The sequence below is a fragment of the Penicillium psychrosexuale genome (assembly GCF_028828465.1).
Source record: "Penicillium psychrosexuale strain IBT 29551 chromosome Unknown utg000006l, whole genome shotgun sequence".
In the NCBI taxonomy this organism is placed as follows: Eukaryota; Fungi; Ascomycota; class Eurotiomycetes; order Eurotiales; family Aspergillaceae; genus Penicillium; species Penicillium psychrosexuale.
The window spans coordinates 573,412-592,442 of NW_026643191.1; the positions used below are offsets into that span (position 1 = coordinate 573,412).

Consider the following 19,031-nt stretch of genomic DNA (forward strand, 5'->3'; position numbering starts at 1 on the left):
TTCGCTAAAACAGTATGCCGGCAGTCATTATGGACGAGAAAACCCAAAGAAGGAGCTCGGCCGCTGGTCAGCTTGCTCCTTCAAACACTCGAAGTCCCGTATATCATCCCAGCACTGCGCCCAAACGCAGTGTTTCCTCTAAAGACCACTCCTCTAGTACGTGGCTTCTAAACTTGCTTGAATTGAGTTCCAACACTCAGCCTTAATTTAATCGGAGCTGACATTGCTTCTTCTTCAAGACTTATCAGACCGTCCTCAACATCCATCGCTTTCTCGCGTCAAGGGTCGATCGAATATGTTTACTCCACCAAGAATGAGCCCAGAGGTCTCATGGCTAGGAGACCAATCGCCTATTCAACGGGGCGCAAGAACCCCAATCCGCTCATCCTCATCTGGTATGTTCAATTGCCATCGGCCTTGGCTGTAGAGCACAACTGATCATTCGTGTCTAGAAACCCCCGAACCTAGCACTCCTACGCTCGTAAACCCTGCCTCAGCTCTCCTGCAGGATCTACTAAAAGAAGAACGCGCGCACCGAAGCTCCCGAGGAACCATATCAGAGGACTTTAAAGAAAATACTCCTCTCACTCCGGAGAACACTCGAACCCAGGAAGAACCTACCTCCGAGAAAGCCCGCAAAGCAAACGATGTCTTCTCCGCTGGCCAGAGAAAACCAAAAGAGATGGGCATGCGGGAAATGGACCAAGTAAGTTCATGAGACACAATCCCTGTGCACTAGCTGACTCGTCTAAAGTATGTCTCGAAAATGAACAAGCTGAATTTCGATTTGAAGCTCGAGGTCTTCCATCGCACGCAACAGTTGGCTATGTACGAAAAAAAGCTGGAAAGGATGGCGGAGATGGAAGAACAACTAGCGCACATGGACGATTTGATGGCAGAGGTGGAGGAGCTGCGAACCACCGAGAAAGAGAACCAGACCCTACGTGAATCGAACGAGCAACTCCGCAACGATCTTGACAAGCGAGACCTGGCTGTGACTGAAGCCGTCGAGCTCATCTGCCAGTTGGAATCGAAACTTGACCTGCTGGAGAACGGCCGGGGCTCCAGGCTGTCTATGTCGCGCCCTATGACCGCTGATGGCTCTGAGGCCTTAGCGAAAGCCCAGGCCATGATTGAGATCCCGGAGAGAACCTCTTCCAAGCGAAATGCAAGTGTCTTGAGCGTAGCTCAGCACCAATCATCTTCTGAGCTACGCAGACTCTCCAAAGCACCCTCCTTCCTACGAGCAGATAACAAAAGTACTGCCACTTTGCGAAGCCTTTATGCTCCTGAAGAAGAAACCCAGTCACGCTCTGCAAGGACTGAACTTTCGAAATCCGAGAGCTTCCACACAAACAACGAGATGATGGAGCCGGAATCACCCAGACTGAGCGTCCTGAGTGAATGCAGTGAGCTGAATGCATTCGACACGCCTATGATGTGGCAAGAATTTGATCAGTTGGAGATCCCTGTCCGGAGACCGTCATCGGTCGCAGGCAGCTTGGATAGCTATGTCTCCCCCGAGAACGGGAAGAAAGCAGAAAAGACAAGATTGACCGGTGGATGCAGTCCCGCGAAGACGTAAGCGAGACCATTATCAACAAACGCAGGAACCGAGTATCATCTGATGTCACCAAGGCGAGCATTGCCAGTTTCTCACCAGACCTATACGCTTCCAAGCCGCGTGGACGTGGACGACTGGACGGATCTCTTTTCGGCGGCATCCACCTTCCTCCCACCCCCGACACTATGAGTACGGCATATGCTATCGGTGCAAACCGATCGAATGGGTCGGATGGGAGCATTGCAGCCCGGAAGGGCTCCCAGACTGAGGATTTGTTCTTCCCTGGCAGACGACTCAATCGCCCACGTTCTGCCGGAGAGATGGCCTGTCCCTACAGCTATGGCAGTGACATTGACGACAGCATGCAAAACAACTGCAACGATACTCCGCGCCTAGGAGTCGCTGATGAGTCTCGAACTATCCTGCCCTCCTTCAACACAGTTTCCTCCAAAGCCAGCGCGCTTCTTGGGCCCGGAAGCCCCGACAACCCTGTTATTGAAACCTTCGGAGATTTATACCACGCAAGTGCAAACGAAGGATCAACCCAAACAATCAAACGCGTCCGTAGCCCCACCAAAGCTAAGACCCCAGAGCCGCACAGTGACCGCGACTCTTCGCCGCCACTCACACCCCAAGACTGGGTTGCCGCTGCAAAGCATCCCCGGTCTCGCAGGCCCAGACCGCGCGACACCCGCCACGAAATCCAACCCACAGACCTATCACCAGGCACTGTCATCAGTCCAGCATTCGAAGACGACAGCAGCCTCGCTTCGGGCCCAAGCGAGCTCGAAATTACCGGTATCCCAACTCTAGATATGAGCACTCTGGATATACTAGCGCGAGGCCTCGAACCCACCCAGCCAGGCCCCAAAGTCGAAGCCAAACACGAGCATCGTCGCCGTCTCAGCTTCCTACCCCCATTCTTCAACCGCTCGAGCTCTAACGCCCGCCAACTCCAAGGCTCCCCAGTCCTAAACGACTTCGAAGACGACTTCGACGACGGCGCTCCATCCCCAGTAATCCCCAAAACAAGGACAACGGCAGGCGCCACCCGAAGACCCGCGTCGCAAATAATAACCGCTCCAACCGAGCTATACCCCTCCAACCCCCCAATCCACATCGAAGAACCACCCGCGGCCTTCAGACGCGGATTCCCGCAATCAGCAACAATGTCCACACTAGCGGACCACGGCTCCGAAACACTCGCGCGCCCCTCCTCATCTCAAGGCCCGGAACACAAGCGACGCAGCTCACTAGGAATATTCGGCTGGATGAAGAGCAAACGCTCTGATTCCGGGCCCGGGACGGAGAAATCCACCGACTCCACGTCCAAAGAGAACCGCGCTCCCTCGCGGCTAGCTTACGAAACGACTCATGGGCTTGGAATCCCGCATGGAAACACGGATTCCATGGAGACTCATGTCAGACACCACTCCGAGATGGGTATTCAGTATGATGACTATGCGAGACGGCCTCGGTATATGGGCCGTCGTACGCGCAGGGGCTGAGTCTCTCTCGGAGCTGTCATTACGGCCTTACTCTTCGTTCTTTATTTTCTTACTTCGTCTCTTTGCCTCGGTCTCTCTTTGTCTCTGTTTTGCTTCTTCTTCCATTTATACTTCATGATACCCGGCCCTGTATAAACAGTAGCGTGGCTACATTCCTTTGCATTTCTTTTACTCTTCATTTGAAACGCCATGGTGTATTATGAGATCTCTTTACTTTATCTTATGTTGTTACTTTAACGTATATGAATCACGACTCTAGCCTTCTTCATCTTTCACAATTTATTCATCCTGTCGGCAGGGTTTACTGAGATGTGTTTCATAGTCTCACCTTACTCTACGTAATGATAGTACGAAATGAACGAAGATTCAAGAAGTCAAGTAGTAATTCAATTTCCTTTCTCGTCACACGAGGACAACTAGTTGATACGAAGTGACGGGCGCAAGCTCCGGCCTCCATCACTTCGTATCAACTAGTTGCCCGCGCAGACTCGAACGCCCGCCCCCACGGGTCTCCCCAATTCTCTTCCTTCTCATCGCTAGACGATGGGAGCCTAAGGCCCCCGGCCCTTCACACCGGGCGCGACAGCAAGGGTTCCGTACACATCAGGGTTTCCCCTCTAGTAAGAGATGAGTATTAGCAAGTGCACCGATAGAGATGGAAGCAGGGATATGAGAAGTGACTTACGATGTGGGTCTGCGCGAGGTGCCGCCGCAGATTGGAGGCCATGAGTCTTGGCCTCCCCACCTTGTTGAATTCTGCGCAGTACGGGCACTTGTACGCGCAGGGAGCGATGATCTAACGAAGTAAAATGAAACGTGTTAGTGATGAAGAATGAGAAAGAAAGGAAGAAAGGAAGTGAAGTGAGAATTCAAGAAGGGAGGGTATAGGCTTGGCTGGATGGGATGGGATGGGATGGGATGGGATGGGATGGGATGGGATACGTACCAGCTCCGCGTTGTTCAGAGGCCACTGCACCCGCGGGCCGTGGCAGTCGCAGAGCAGCTTGGCGGTCTCTCTGATATGTGCGATATTGGTTAGCTTGGATCAAATGAAAGCACGTAGACAGGTGACATGACGAAGATGGAACGAAACTTACGCGAAGGCGTCAGGAGGGTGGCTGCTGTTGCGCGCCTTCCAGCGGCTGCCCTGGGTAGGGCTGGTGCTTGCAGCCTGGGCTGCAGCGGCAGCAGTGCTTGTGCCCTGGGTAGTGCCAGTACCCTGGGTGGTGGCAGTGGCCTGGTCAGTGCTAGTAGCCGGGACAGTGCTGGCAGCAGGAGCAGTGCTGGCAGCAGGAGCAGTGCTGGCAGCCTGGTCAGAGCTGGTGCCCTGGTCAGTGCTGGTGGCGGTGTTAGCAGAGTTTAGGAGAAGAGCAGGGTCAACAAGCTCCAGAAAGCGCCTCTGCTCAGAGGGATCGAGGCCGTACCAAGAGCCTTGGTGATTAGACATTGTGGCAGATGAGTTCAGTACGTAATTGATAGATGTACTGAAAGTGATCTGGGGAGAGGAGAGAAGAAGAGGAAAGGAGAGAAAAGGGAACAGGGGAGTAATAAATAGAGCAAAGGCGGGGGGATCTCTTGCTCTCACTTGAATTGCCAGGCAGCAGGAGTGTCAATGGGCAGGAGCGCTCAATAGGCAGGAGCGACAATGGGTGGGTGGTGTCATTCAACTGAGCCTAATACGGAAGGAGGCAGGCACAATATGGCTTTGGTGAATGAGGCACTTCTCGAAGGGCCAGCCTAGCTTCACCATCAATAGACCTATTGAGGTTTGAACTTGACGAGAGTTGATATTGATTGATATTGATGCCTAGGACACATTGTGAATAGAATACTTGAGGCAGAAGAGCAGGGTCCTATACAAAATGTCAATATCAAATTCAGTTAACTCCAAGGCTTCCAGTCCATTTTGTTGCCAACTCCAGGATTTCTCACTTTTCCAAGACGCCCACACGATTAACATTACCATTAAGTCAAAATATTCCAAAAGAAAAGACCTCACTATCTAATTAGTCCAGCATAAAGCCTAATACCACCTATGACCGTCCTCCCCAAGCGATTTCTTCTTCGGATTCAACGAAACAATCCGCTGCCCAGGAAGCGTATCCGCAGTGAAGGCCGCCTCAAAGATGCTAGCAATCCCTCGCTTAGCATAGTGCGCGAAAGAATCATAATCATCCGTCTTCCCATTAATAGCCGCCCACTCCAGTCCACCAGGCGTAGTCCCATCCCCAAGATCACTCCACCGCGTAACAACAATACACTGCTTGAACCTGCGATCATCCAGATCCTCAGTCAACTTAACCTCAATCAAATACTCAGTCGGACACTGGGGACATCTCCGCATCGGCCGGCAGAACCCACACAGGGTCGTCAGCGCATTCGGATCAAACGCCTGCCCCGCCATGCGATCCTTGACTCGGTGCTCGAGCCCTTGCAATCCGCCCGTACTCCGCGGCCGCGGAATATGCTCCAGCGCACACTTACACGCCGGCATTAGCTCGCCGTCGCGCCAGTGCGCGCACGCGCTAAAGTACGGACAGTAGTCCTCGCGTGAGTGCAGCAGCATGCGCTGCCCGGACGCCGTCAGGCCCGGCGCCGCAAAGGTCTGGCTGGTGACGCGGAGTAAGAGCCTGCCGGCGTGGACGTGGAAGCGTGTGCTGTGCGACCAGTTGTCGCGCTGCCAGCGGCGGCCCAGCGATTCCGGGGCCAGGCCGTAGCTGGGACCGAAGCGGTGGGCGCGCATGACGAGCTGCACGAATGTGAAGGGCAGGTTGCGGCCGTGCGTCATGCGGTGGCGGGGTGGGGGGTTCAGGACGTTTGTGGAGTTTGGGCAGTTGAAGAGCGGGTTTAGGACGTGGGTTGGGCGGATGCGTTCGGTTCCTTCTTTTGTGCGTCTGTGGTACTTTACGCACGGGATGCAAAGGAGGTGGTGTGGGACGGAGATGTCCATGCCGACGAGGAAGTTGATTTTCTCGATTTGGTTGTCTGGGTGCTCTAGAGCCTTGAGGTATCCGGAGCCTAGTCTTCGGTATAATGTGATGCTGGCCATTGCTAGGCTTGCGGCTTCGGCGGGATTTAGGTATCCCGCTATATGTGCCCATAGCTTTGGTGGCAGACTTGCTATATCGCCCTCGCCTGGCGGTCGACGGTCATTGTGCTCGTATGTTGGAGGGTGAATCTCGTTGACGTCAGATGTTCCTAGCGTATGGATGATTTCTGTGTAGTCCCGTCGCTCACCCAGTTGGCTGTCCACTTGCGCATGCAATTCCTTGTATTTGAGTCTATGGAGGGCCAATGGAGCTAACTCTGGCATTGGAGGGGCTTCCTCGACACTGGTCTCCACGGCCAGCTGCAGGTCTGTGGAGGACGATCTGCTGCCCTTGCGGAGGGTTTGGCGGGATTTCTTGGGACGCAATGCGTTGGAGAAAAACGACTTGAAGCCATTCTTCTGGCCAGGGCTTTCTGCCGACATCATTGAGGTGCTAATAGATGTAAGTCTTCCGAGGCCTAGATGGAGAATATCAGGGTCTGATGTTTCGGATGTCTGCGGTGATCTTTTCCGCATTACGCGGTCCGCCCGGTCCCGGTCTACCGCATTAGTTGACATCAGGAGAACAAGAATTACCTAGTCAAACAAGAAGGTCTTATATTATCAAATATTGTATATTGAAAACACATGCTACAATACATATCAAGCGCAAGACATCATAGCAGCATTTACAAATCAAACACAGTTATTTAAGCGAAACGCTTCTCAACCTCCTTCCAGTTGATGACGTCCCAGATGGCGGAGAAGTACTCGGCCTTGCGGTTCTGGTATTGGAGGCTAAAAAATAATTAGTACGGATATTAGATCATTAAAGAAGGAACTCTTACTAGTAAGCGTGCTCCCAAGCGTCAATACCGAGGAGAGGCTCCCACTGGCCGACGACGGGGTCCTGGTTCTGTTAAGGGGTTAGTAACTAGAACAATTCAAGCGAGAATCATAACTTACGGCATAGGTGCGGATGGCGATACGTCCGGTCAGCTTGTCCCGCACGAGCCAAGCCCAGCCACTGCCCTGGACACCAGCCAGAGCAGCGTTCATCTTGGACTGGAACTCGCCGAGGCCACCGTAGGTGGAGTCAATGGCCTTGGCCAGAGCACCAGAGGGGGGCTCACCACCGCCGGCACTCTTGGGGGCAAGGTTCTTCCAGAAGAGAGAGTGGTTGAGGTGGCCACCACCGTGGAAGTTGACGGCGGGCTTGAGAGCGATCTGAGCATTGATGTCACCCTTAGCCAGGGCGGCCTCCAGCTGCTCAATGGCGGTGTTGTAGCCGTTCACGTAGGTCTTGTGGTGGTTATTGTGGTGGAGCTCCATGATCTTGCCGGAAATGGAGGGCTCAAGCGCGCCATAGTCGTCTTGTTTTAGTGTTAGTTTTAGAAATTTACTTTAAATATGTAGATACCGCTTCTTGGAGCTCTAGCTGATACTGAAGCAACCAACTTACAGGGAAGATCGGGAAGAGTGGCCTTGCCACGGGTAATGGTCAAGCCCGCAGCTCCGGCCTTGAAGGTAGCCGAAGCTCCCGAGCGAAGGGCAACACGGGCCGAGTTGTTAAGAAGAGCAGCCATTGTGAATGTATGTCAAGATTATTATGTGGTGAAGATAATGAGGAGGGTGTCTTGTGAATGGTGAATGAATTCAAAAGAAAAAGGTTGGCGGCGGAGCTATGAAGTACTTAACCGACTATAACGTCATCTTGTTTTCGTCGTCTCGGAGCTATGTTGTTCCAAGCCGGATCCCCACGTGAATTTCATGAGCTCTGCGCTGTGACTGATTATTCGTCTAGGACACTACTTGCTTGATCTTGCACTTTTCGCTGAAAAAGAGGGGACAGTCGATTTGGCCACAAACTGCCAATGAACCCCTGAAAAGATGGAGTCGCCTTCGTCTTCTGGGCAGAAGCGCAAGGTCGCTGACATGAGCTCCGATGAAGAAACCACGCGCCCGACCGTTGGCTTTCGGGGGTTCGCCAGAGCTGCTTCTCGCTCCGTGACACCCCCTACAATGGGTGGACTGGGTAGTGGACCCCGCAATAACCGAAACACCATGGCCAACCCTCGAGGTGGAGGATCGTCACGAGGTGGGAAAGGCATGGGAGGTGGCGGTGGAGGAGGACCCAACAGCTTCGCCGCGCGCATGATGGCAAAGATGGGATACAGGGAAGGACAAGGTCTGGGAACTACTGGCCAGGGTATCGTCAACCCGATTGAGGTACAGGCGCGACCCCAGGGTGCAGGCTTGGGGGCAGTGAGCGAGAAGTCGAAAAAGACTCGCGAAGAAGAGCGCCGAGCAGCTGCACAGAAGGGTGAGATTCTTGAAGACAGCTCCGAGGACGAACGACAGCGACGAAAAAAGAAGAAGGAGGAGCGCAAGGCACAGGGTCGGAGCGGCACAGGTACACCGATCCAGCGTGCGAAGCCCAAATTCCGCACAGCGCGCGAAATCGAAGATGATATGGAAGGACTGGAAGTTCCCAATGTTCTCAAATCGCTCGTCGATGCCACCGGAAAAGAGCAGCGTGTTCTCACTTCGACTGCTGGCCTGATGTCCACGCAACAATTCGTCAGCCAAGAGGAAGGAGAAGCGTTAAAGATCGCCAAGCGAGCTCGGAATGACCTGGAATCATTTGCGGATGAATGGAAGGGGCTGAAGGAGAGGAAACAATTCATTGAACTCGAAGAAGCTCAGGTCGTGGACGAATTGGATGCATATCAATCACGGATCGACCATCTCACAGGCCTAATCGCCGCAGTGGAAGAGCTGGACCTCTTTGAACACGACGAAAGTATCACGGCCAAATTTGATGAGATGACGGATAAGCTTGAGGATTTGGAATCCAAATATCGAGATGCTGTTGATGAGCAGCGACTCCCAGAGACCGCAGTCGCGGCTCTACATCCGTTATTCCGCCAGGCCATGGAGGAATGGGAGCCTCTTGAAAATCCCACATTCCTCGTTTCCAACCTCACTCGTCTTCAGCCTCTTCTGTCTCACACGAACAAGCTAGAAGAGTCCCGGAAACGGGCATCCACCTCACCTTACGAAACGATGATCTATACCCTCTGGCTCCCACGAGTGCGCTCAGCACTCCTGAATGATTGGGACGTTTACGATCCGTCCAAGGCAACCGCGCTGGTCGTGGCCTGGAAGGCAATTGTACCGCCATTTGTGTACTCGAACGTTCTCGACCAACTGATCATTCCCAAAGTTGGCCTGGCTCTCAAAAATTGGAAACCCCGAGCTAGCCGACGACACGCCGGCTCTGAACAAGATGGAAAGTTCCCCTGGTGGCTTTTCACTTGGCTTCAATACCTGGATGAACGACACACCAACCCGAAACAGCCCACTGGTCTCATGTCTGACGCGAAGAGAAAGTTCCGCTCGGTACTCGACACATGGAGTCTGCGCAAGGGCCTAGTCGATCGCGTTGAGATCTGGCGGGATGCCCTAGGATCCGAATTCGATGTATGTCTACGTAACCACCTGCTGCCACGTCTTGCGCGCCATCTTCGCGAGGACTTCACCGTGGACCCCCAAAATCAAGATCTCACAGCGCTCAAGGATCTCTTGTGCTGGAAGCCATTCTTCCAGCCTAATGTCATGGGACTATTGCTGGTCTCTGATTTCTTCCCGAAGTGGCACGAGATTCTCTACATCTGGCTCACCAACAACCCCAACTACGAGGAGGTCGGAGCTTGGTTCTCTTGGTGGCGCACTCAGATCCCGGAGGAGATCAACGAGCTTACCATCGTCGATGACGAGTGGAATAAGGGCTTGCAAACTATGGATCTTGCCTTGCAGTTGGGCGACCGTGCCACTGCTGAACTCCCACGCCCAACTAAGGCACAGACGCTTCCTACCCGGGAAGATAAGGTGGCAGCAGCTGCAGCAACTGCCGCAGCGGCTGCTCCCGAACCCCGGGTTAAGGCACCGGTCGTGGAAGAAGTTGCATTCAAGGATATCCTGGAGGGCTGGTGTTTGGAGGAGGGACTTATCATGCTACCCCTGCGTGAGGCTCATCCACAAAACGGCCAGCCGCTGTTCCGTATTACGGCCAGTGCGACGGGCAAGGGTGGAGTCGTGGCTTTTGTCCAAGGAGATGTGGTGTGGGTGCAGAATAAGAAGGCGAAGGAGATCTGGGAGCCAATGGGATTGGAGAACCAGCTGGTAGAGCGTGCGGAGGGCCGATGAATACCGGTTATTACTGTGCATTATGTGAATTGACATTGTAATTGGACCAAATGTATCTATTCAAGACATGCAACTTTAGCCCTAAGTGGGGATAACAACAGGCACATGCCATTGTACTGTAGAGGGTATGTAATTCAAGCTATGTTGTAAATACTTATTCAACTGTGACCTTGATGTCTTCCATTATGTCATATGTGTGAGTAGGAAGAAAGATGTTACATCGTGCTATTCTAGGATTGAAGATGTAACAATGCTGTAATTTACTGTGCTTCAACAATCCACACCTAAAATTTAGACAGGTCACTAGTTTCTACTAGTGCAACCTACCTCACACATAATGCCAAGCAATTCAGAAAAAAACTGTGCAATGATGCTTAGCTGACACGTAGTTGTCCCGTTGTGGAAGAAATAGAAGTCCATGGAAGGCCGTCCACTGTTCTGAAAAGCGTAATTCCGCTCGGATTTAAAAGTCTCGGGATATTCGGGATCTCGGCTAATTGACCAAGATGACAAACTCTATGGAATCTCATCCGAATACTCGGAGCTAAGTGTGCAAGGGGACCCCGCTTAACGGATATGGGGTATTCCTTCCTCCTCATTGGTGCTTGCAGTCCAGGTGAATATCAAGACGGGAAAGCCGCAATGGTTCCACGGTCTAGAATGATATGGTCCGCCAATGATACTCTTCCAAATAGACTAGTGGAGCTATAGATCTCCAACGGAAATGCGGGATCGCCAGTTGCAGCCAATCACCTCAGGGCCAAAGGTAATCACCGCATCCTTCACCAATGGGATCGGCGGGATTTGAACTTGCCTCGCCGCCAAAGAGGACAAAGCTGATGTCGTGCAGCTCCCAGACCTTCGTTTGGCTGTCAGAGCTGACATTTGAATGTCCTGTGATTGGCCCTAGACCCCTCCTTGGCGAATAAACCTCCATTATTTTCTGCTTGGCTTGCATTAACTGTGGGCTTTTGCTTATTTTTTTTTTCCATGGCGCTTGGGTTGAGACCAGTGAGCGTTCGTGACACTGGGATGTTAAAAGGGGTGAGGCGTGGCCGATCGTTGGAGTGGATTTCTTTCTTCTCCTCTTCATACTTTGTTCTATAATCATTGTTGATATCCGTCAAAGACTAAGACACCAATTCCGGATTCTTCTCTGGACCAAATAAAGTGCAATTATTTCCCAGCTTTGCCTTTCTCTCTCCATCTCTCTCGCCAGCTTGTAATTGCGCGGTGAACTTCTGCTACGTACTTTGGAGATATCCAGAAGCATATCAGTTTCCCGGATCAGCATCATGGCCTTGCTCTTCATCAAGCGAAAGCTATTCCCTACAAAGGATGCGGACAGAATACAGTCAGGTTAGTAAGGAAAGAGCATACACCCAAAGAGGCATATACTTACAGGAACTCAATTCAGGCAAGCGCCTCCTCGCCCGCATTGAGTCCGACGATACCATCCGCGCAGACTCTGAGCAAGACCTCGAGTCCCAAAACGGCCGCTCTTATGACACCTTCGGACGGTGCAACAGCCCAGACGAATCAGCAATAACAACCAACAGCAACTGCAGCACCCGCGAGCGCATCAACCCACGTATCATCTCAGATGCCATCCTCGGCCTCTCAGACGGTCTGACCGTACCCTTCGCCCTGAGCGCAGGTCTATCCGCACTCGGAAACACCAAAGTGGTTGTGCTTGGTGGACTTGCCGAGCTGGCAGCCGGAGCCATCTCCATGGGACTTGGTGGATACGTCGGCGCAAAGAGTGAAGCGTAAGTCATCCACATCTGGCAACCAATCAGCAAATGTACTAACAAATACTAGTGAATCATATCAAACAATCGTCCGTGAAACACAAGAGTTGATCCAAACGGACTCGGAAGAGACCCGCGCCATGGTGCGCGAGACCTTCTCTCCGTACGGGCTCTCGGACTCGGCAGTTGCGGATATCACGCGCGACTTGCATGCGTCTCAAGACCGCCTGCTTGAGTTCCTGCTTGCTTTCCATCACCGAGAGATCGCCCCTGACTGTAACCAGGCGTGGACTTCGGCCATCACGCTCGCGCTGGGTTATTTTATTGGCGGGTTCATTCCGCTTATCCCGTACTTCATTGTCTCGCAGATCACGATTGCGCTGTACTGGAGTATTGGTGTTATGGCGATTACCTTGCTTGTGTTTGGATATGTCAAGACCTGTGTTGTGCGTGGCTGGTCTGGCCGCGCTAATGTGTGGGCTGCGATCTGGGGCGGAATGCAGATGTGTTGCGTCGGAGGTGTCGCTGCTGGTGCTGCGATCGGACTGGTCCATCTCATTGATATGGGTAGCACTTGATGACTTGGTGGTGATGGTACTAATGATGTTCACGTTGCAATTAAGCGTTCATGCATTGCAGCAGTGGGGTTTTTGCTTTCTCTCTACTCCTAATGTTTCTCATTTTTTTTAGCTCGGCAGCGGGCGTTTCGGGGCCAAAGCTGCAAAAAGCTTTGTGATACACGTTTAACGAAAAATAATTCATTTCCCATTGACAATCTCAAGTTACATTTCAACTACCAAGGCATTACTGGCCACCTTAGATAGTTATATAGATATATAGAACAAAAAACCCTATAAACCCAATCCCAAATCACCCACTCAACGCAATGCCAACCAACCTCTTCCCCTTATCCGACAACTGAATCTTCAAAGCCTCCTCCCTCCCACGCTCCGACATCTTCCCCCAAGTCTTCCTCAAAATGTCCACCGTCTTCTCCTCATCCGCAAGCTCCGTCTCAAACTTATCAAACTGATCATCCAAAAACACCAAACAAGCAACATCCTCCAGCGTCTGCGTGTCCGGATCCCCCTGCTTAAGATCCGCCTTGCGCACCAGCGCGCCCACTCTCGCCGCCTCCTCCGCCGAATACCCACTCTCAATACAGATCTGCTCGACCAGCGCAGCCTGTCGCCTCTGCAGTCCCGCGCGCCACGAGTGGTACCCGATCTTTGTGGCGGGGTAGCTGTCGCGCGGCACTTCCCAGCGACGCAGGTGTTGGGCACGGATTGCGAGGCGCAGGAGCTCTGGGGCGGATGGGTTGAGGGTTGAGAGGTAGCTGGTCATTTTCTGTGCGTAGTGGAGTTCGTAGGGGATTGGGCCGGTGGGTGTTTGGGTTTGGTGGGGGTCGTCGGCGTGCGCTGCGTCGATGCGCTCGAGGGCTGTTTCGTATTTGGTCATTTTTGGGGGGTTGATGGTGTAGATGGGGTAGTTGGTTTGTTCTGGGTGGTGTGGTTTTGGGAGAGAGGTTTGCGCTTGGGATGAATTGGACTTGGGAGCGCTTGAGAGCTAGCTAGGTCGTTTGATATGCGGGTTTTGGATAAGAATAGACGCTAGTCCGGGTGTGGCTTGGTGTGCATTGTAAATGGATGTTTCTAATTGGTCGAGTATGTATTGGATCCACATTTAGTTAGTCCCTTGTACATGACTAAGGCGGTGGTAAAAGCGGTAGCCCGATTAGGGTCCCTAGAACCCCTGAAGTGGTGATTTATGAAAGCAAACTAGTAAACAATGCAAATAGAAGAGTTGGGATGACTATGTGGAGAAAAGTACCTGTTAAACTGGCAGGCCATTTTGCAGGGTCCACCTGACTGTGGGGGATGACTAATCTTTCTTTTGCTTGCTAACATCCCATCACATCTGGACTCTGCCTGACACAATACATAACTATAACTAGAAAACTCCGGTTTATCTAATGGCCATCCCACGGATAATATCGAGCCGTGCTATCCCTCCGAGGAGCATTATCTCACCGCTTTACATTATCTCCAGGACCATGTCTACCCATTCGAACGGGAGCCAGATGGACCAGCCCCTCTATATTTCTACAGTCGACGCTGAGCCACTTCGTCGCTATCGAAAAGGCGGTTACCACCCAATAACTTTAGGGGAATACTTGAAAGATGGAAGGTATAAGGTACTGCATAAACTAGGGTGGGGTGGCTACTCAACAGTTTGGGCAGCAAGGGATCAAAGGTTGTACAAGCTGGTGTGACCCGAAATAGTTCTAGCTGACTGAAAAAGTGCTTTTTATAGGGAAGAGACATATGTTGCTGTCAAAATCTCGGTTGCAGAAACTGAAAATGACACGCGAGAGCTCCAAACTATGAAAGAGTTGGCATCTTATCACCCTCACACGGTGCATATGCTAGATGACTTCGATCTAAAGGGCCCGAATGGATCTCATAAATGCCTCGTTTATGAGCTTCTCGGGTCTAACGTTCCAGATACAATTGATACACGCTTTCCAGGTGGGAGACTTCCTGGAAAGCTCGCCAAGGTTATTGCAAAGCAATGTTTGATCGGGCTCGATAGTTTGCACCAACGAAAGATTGGACATGGAGGTAAATCACTGTCTTAGAAATGCTTTATGTGGTATGGCACTTACCTAGTATAGATTTGCATACCCGCAATTTGGCCTTCACTATACCTTACATAGACGATTTGTCGGAAGAAAGGTTTATTAAGATGCTAGGAATACCAGATATTGGCTATGTCCAAAAACGCGAAAACCGCGATATGAAATGCCTAGAACCTGGCATACCCGAATATATTGTGAGGCCTACCTTATGCCAGACGCTTTGGAATCCGGCTCAAGCTGTCAAAATAATCGACTTCGGAGAGTCGTTTTTACACACTGCTATTCCTAAGACACTACATACACCTTTATCTCTCCGAGCACCAGAAGTTATATTTCAAGATCGCATTGATTATCGTGTTGATTTGTGGAGCATGGGCTGCATGGTAGGTTTAAGTTAATCAACTGGCAATCCTTATAAAAAGACTGATATGTTGGCAGCTCTTTGAATTGTTCGCGGGCCAGCCACCTTTCGACACCTTCTTGATAACTCCCACAATTCTCGTTGGCCAAATGCGAGAAATGGCAACCGACGATCTACCTGAAAGATGGCAAGGGATGTGGAATACGATGAATGCAGAGGAGGGCATAGAAAGTAACGGGCCCAACTTGCAGGAATGGCTGGAAGATGTACACTTCAATAGCCCGCTGAGTCCTGATCTCACACGTGAGGACATTGTGAGGTTGGGACAAATCGTTGGGAGGTTATTGCATTTCGAGCCGTCTGCAAGAGCGTCAGTGAGAGACGTTCTTAATGACCCTTGGTTTAATGATTGATCTATTGACTATTTGTCATAACGGGAAGCTGTCTTCATTCAATTGTACTGTATCTAGTAATTTTCCGAGACTTCTTCGATTTTTAAGCCTGCGTGCTGAAAATAGCCTCTCTTCTTTTGCATCGACCACATCAATGACTACCCAAGAAATGTAGGCTTTACATACAATGACCTGACGGCTAATTTATCACTGTAAGAAACATCCAATTTGAATTAACACATATCTATAGGACTTGATCTTTCCCAAACGCTTTGAACAGCAAAGAAAGACACCTACATAACATCAGTATCCGGCCGAGGATTAACCTGCGGCGAACTATTTCGGGACCGAGCACTGTCGTAATTACAACACGCAACAGCAACACATATTTCACAATCACAATCACGACGAGGTGCTGCCCTTTTTGGGGAACACAAGCAGCTCTTGCGAAACATCAGAAGGCGTCCTCTCCACCTGGTAGGCCTTGTCCTTTTCAAAGATCCTCGCAACCTCTTCCAAAGATAGACCTTTAGTCTCCGGGAAGAGGAAGTAGATCGTTGCCATGAAAATCACAAGACAGCCCAGATACACCAGGAAGTATTTCCAGTGGATGGCCGCCAAGGCCACGGGGTTTATATACTGGTTGAAGAAGCAAGCCATCGAGTCGGTGGTGAGTGTGATGGCAAGGCCCTTGGCGCGAAGTTGGAAGGGCAGGATTTCAGCTGGGTATGCAATAAACAAGGGCATGTATGCCATGTCGTAAGCGCTGCAGAAGAGGAAAAGCATTGGAACCACTGCAATTCCAGCCTCCAGCACATGCATCTCTTGGAAAAGACCTGACATGGTCGTTGCGGCGGATAGATAGATGAACATCAACATTGTGGCAATTAGCCAGAGCTTTCGTCGTCCGTATCGGTCTGCGGCCATTGCTCCGCCGACTGCGAATGCCAGGTTCCACACCTGCAAGCTGATATTGATGGCGGCCTGGTGAGATGCGTTGTATATACCGACTGATGCTAGGATCGGGGCTAGGTAATAAGAAACCACGCCTGGAGAAAGTTGGTTAGAAATCGGATTAGAAAGAAAAGGGACCTTTTAGATTCATACCATTTCCAGACCATTCTTGCATGAATCCCAGAATCACGCAAATGGATAGACGATGCATGTTACTTCGGGATGCGAAGAAGCTGCTCCAGCGGCGGCAGCTCTTGTCCGATTCCGCGTTGATGCTCTTGCAAATCTGGTAGAATTCGTCCTGAACAAGTTCGTCGTTCTCATCGCCATTAGCGTGATATCTTGCTAATATAGCCATTCCCTCATCTTTCCTGCCCCGGGAGACCAGCCATCTCGGGCTCTCGGGAACAAAGCAAAGCCCAACCAATTGAAGGACCGGATAGAAGATCTGCGTCAAGCAGGGGAGTTTCCATGACCAACTCCCTACGATGGTAAGTCCAGCGAAACTAATACCAGCCGACGTGATCGACCCGATGAACCAAAGTGCATTATATAAACCCGTGAAGGTCTGTCGCTGGCGTGGGTGTGTTGATTCGGTAATGAGCAATGGTGCGGCAGTTTGTGAGACTCCAACTCCGATTCCAGCCAGAACACGAGCGAAGAAGAAGACCCAAGGATTGTTTGTGGCGACTTGGATAATCGAGGCGATGATCACTAAAGTGGAACCGATCAGAACGCAGATCCTCCGCCCCAGATTGTCGGCGATGTAAGATCCGGGGATGAACGAGCAAAAAGATCCGAGTGAGACAGCTGCGATAATAAGACCTCGAGCATTTGTGTCCAGGTCTTTCAAAAAATTCGAGACTGTTGTTTTCTTTGATTAGCTTTGTTCCCATATAGCATGATGTATAAGATGCCTACATTCGGGAAGCACCAGGAGGCCATTGATCATGCTAGCACAGTATCCAGCTGTAGCCGATGCAGATAGCATAAACCCAATCCCCAGGTTTAGTTTTCGCAGCCCTGGATCTTTCATCCAGCTGCTGTTGGTGTTGTTGTGTAAGACCTTGGAGGCCATGTTTGGCGATATCCTGCAAAGACAGTGAATGTCGTGGATGATTGTTTCAGATCTTGAACTCCGAGCTGTCAAGCTCTTTTATTTAAACATTGAAAATTAATTGGTAAAAGAAAGCTCCGAGTGACAATGCGCCCCAACATTCCTAGGATTTATCCAGGGCCCGAAATCTCCGCGCGAGGTTACAGCTGTAGCTAAGGAGTTGGAATGAAGGGAGGGAAGTCAAATGATCTGATCACCGGACGATTTCCCTGAGTTTTCTCTGATCCAAGAGCTTGGATGTGACACGCCTGTCAACATGCCTGCTTAAGGTCCGCGATTGGAATATGAGCTTTCAAGGTCTTGGGGAGCTCGGATGTTTCAGGAATGTTTGTAGCTCTCATAGCTCCCTCCCCTCACTTTTACCCACGGGGATCACTTCCCCGGTTGCCTAAGTTTAGCTTTGGATTCGTAGCTATAGTCTCGGTATGGATTCCCTTGATTATTGGATTCGTGATAGATCGACTCGCCCTTACTCAACGATTTGTCTCTGGGGAAACGGGGTAAGGAAGTTTTTCTCTGTAGACCTTCTAGGGCAAGCACGGGCTATGATTTTCTTTCTTAGGTTCGTGAGTCAACTTGGTGTAACTATCTGCTCTGCCTGTGCGTCACTTGATATTTGAAAAGGTCTGACCACGGAGAGTCTCGAATCTGAAAGCCATGGCAGCGTGGAATGATATTACTTCGTTCTGACGCGGACAGCCTTACGGCGCCAATCGGAAAACCTCATCAGGCAACCCGGTGGCTTATGGTTTCCCCCTGCTTAGAGTTGAAGCAGATTCAAGAAAATAAACTTTACTGTTTATGATATGACGGTTGAGTATACTACTACTAGTAGTAAATGATATCACGAAGCATGAGTTACATTGTAGATTAGACTGTAGAATTAATAGAATCAAGCAACACCCAAGGTTCGTTTGAAACGCTCCGGATGTTACTCCTGAGCGGATGCCGATTTCCATGGTCACACAACAGGATTGAACTACCCAAGTAATTTCGACTCACGGGCTAGAGCTCTAAGAGCGTTATCCAGGCAGGTATTCATAATATTCATAAGAGTCCCGAACTAAAATCCAAGGTGGTCGATTACTAAGGTTAGTTAGGGCTCGGTTTGAGCTTATTTGGTTCCAAGGTTTGTGTCTTGGTACTATAAAAGCTTAGAAGCTTGGAAGCTTGGAGAAATGGACCCTGAAGTTATATGCTTTATATATTGCGCCAGTATCTGTTTATTAAAAATTATCTAGTTGTTCTGCATCTTCTGGATCCTAAAATTGTGGATATATATCCGGAGAAATATATCAATGAGAGATGCCCAACGCTATGAAAGTAACAATTTCGTGTCCACACAAAGATCCAATGGCACCATAGGCCTTACAGGAGTAATTATTCGTGATTTCTGTTTCTAGAACCCACATGAATCTGTGTTGTTGGCAAATTGTTGCTTATAAACCACCGAGATGAGCTGTCAAGTCCTCACGGGATTGGAAGCTCTAGCTTCGGAGAGACCCCGAG

General features: G+C 50.7%; 9 protein-coding genes across 9 annotated transcripts; 4 read left to right on the plus strand and 5 right to left on the minus strand.

The window, feature by feature from the left end:
* Positions 1 to 313: 313 nt before the first annotated feature.
* On the plus strand, positions 314 to 3,072 carry N7518_010052 (uncharacterized protein; the record flags this gene model as incomplete). Its single annotated transcript, XM_057190978.1, has 4 exons — positions 314 to 395; positions 453 to 706; positions 755 to 1,581; positions 1,653 to 3,072. 4 exons carry the CDS (start codon positions 314 to 316, stop codon positions 3,070 to 3,072), a joined length of 2,583 nt encoding a protein of 860 aa, XP_057037114.1.
* Positions 3,073 to 3,623: 551 nt separating this feature from the next.
* Positions 3,624 to 4,519, minus strand: N7518_010053 (uncharacterized protein; the record flags this gene model as incomplete). Its single annotated transcript, XM_057190979.1, has 4 exons — positions 3,624 to 3,689; positions 3,758 to 3,868; positions 4,019 to 4,088; positions 4,170 to 4,519. The coding sequence occupies 4 exons, from the start codon at positions 4,517 to 4,519 to the stop codon at positions 3,624 to 3,626; spliced, it is 597 nt and encodes a 198-aa protein (XP_057037115.1).
* A 576-nt stretch (positions 4,520 to 5,095) lies between these two features.
* On the minus strand, positions 5,096 to 6,547 carry N7518_010054 (uncharacterized protein; the record flags this gene model as incomplete). The annotated part of the gene is made up of 1 exon (XM_057190980.1): positions 5,096 to 6,547. The coding sequence occupies one exon, from the start codon at positions 6,545 to 6,547 to the stop codon at positions 5,096 to 5,098; it is 1,452 nt and encodes a 483-aa protein (XP_057037116.1).
* Positions 6,548 to 6,810: 263 nt separating this feature from the next.
* sod2 (superoxide dismutase sodB) lies at positions 6,811 to 7,686 on the minus strand (the record flags this gene model as incomplete). The annotated part of the gene is made up of 4 exons (XM_057190981.1): positions 6,811 to 6,898; positions 6,949 to 7,016; positions 7,067 to 7,473; positions 7,563 to 7,686. 4 exons carry the CDS (start codon positions 7,684 to 7,686, stop codon positions 6,811 to 6,813), a joined length of 687 nt encoding a protein of 228 aa, XP_057037117.1.
* Positions 7,687 to 7,990: 304 nt separating this feature from the next.
* Positions 7,991 to 10,309, plus strand: N7518_010056 (putative G-patch domain protein (TFIP11); the record flags this gene model as incomplete). Its single annotated transcript, XM_057190982.1, has 1 exon — positions 7,991 to 10,309. The coding sequence occupies one exon, from the start codon at positions 7,991 to 7,993 to the stop codon at positions 10,307 to 10,309; it is 2,319 nt and encodes a 772-aa protein (XP_057037118.1).
* Positions 10,310 to 11,604: 1,295 nt separating this feature from the next.
* On the plus strand, positions 11,605 to 12,638 carry N7518_010057 (VIT1/CCC1 transporter family protein; the record flags this gene model as incomplete). Its single annotated transcript, XM_057190983.1, has 3 exons — positions 11,605 to 11,668; positions 11,727 to 12,078; positions 12,131 to 12,638. The coding sequence occupies 3 exons, from the start codon at positions 11,605 to 11,607 to the stop codon at positions 12,636 to 12,638; spliced, it is 924 nt and encodes a 307-aa protein (XP_057037119.1).
* A 292-nt stretch (positions 12,639 to 12,930) lies between these two features.
* Positions 12,931 to 13,518, minus strand: N7518_010058 (DUF4202 domain-containing protein; the record flags this gene model as incomplete). Its single annotated transcript, XM_057190984.1, has 1 exon — positions 12,931 to 13,518. The coding sequence occupies one exon, from the start codon at positions 13,516 to 13,518 to the stop codon at positions 12,931 to 12,933; it is 588 nt and encodes a 195-aa protein (XP_057037120.1).
* Positions 13,519 to 14,032: 514 nt separating this feature from the next.
* Positions 14,033 to 15,472, plus strand: N7518_010059 (uncharacterized protein; the record flags this gene model as incomplete). Its single annotated transcript, XM_057190985.1, has 4 exons — positions 14,033 to 14,328; positions 14,374 to 14,681; positions 14,735 to 15,081; positions 15,137 to 15,472. The coding sequence occupies 4 exons, from the start codon at positions 14,033 to 14,035 to the stop codon at positions 15,470 to 15,472; spliced, it is 1,287 nt and encodes a 428-aa protein (XP_057037121.1).
* Positions 15,473 to 15,853: 381 nt separating this feature from the next.
* On the minus strand, positions 15,854 to 17,483 carry N7518_010060 (uncharacterized protein; the record flags this gene model as incomplete). The annotated part of the gene is made up of 3 exons (XM_057190986.1): positions 15,854 to 16,500; positions 16,559 to 17,269; positions 17,327 to 17,483. 3 exons carry the CDS (start codon positions 17,481 to 17,483, stop codon positions 15,854 to 15,856), a joined length of 1,515 nt encoding a protein of 504 aa, XP_057037122.1.
* Positions 17,484 to 19,031: the final 1,548 nt, after the last annotated feature.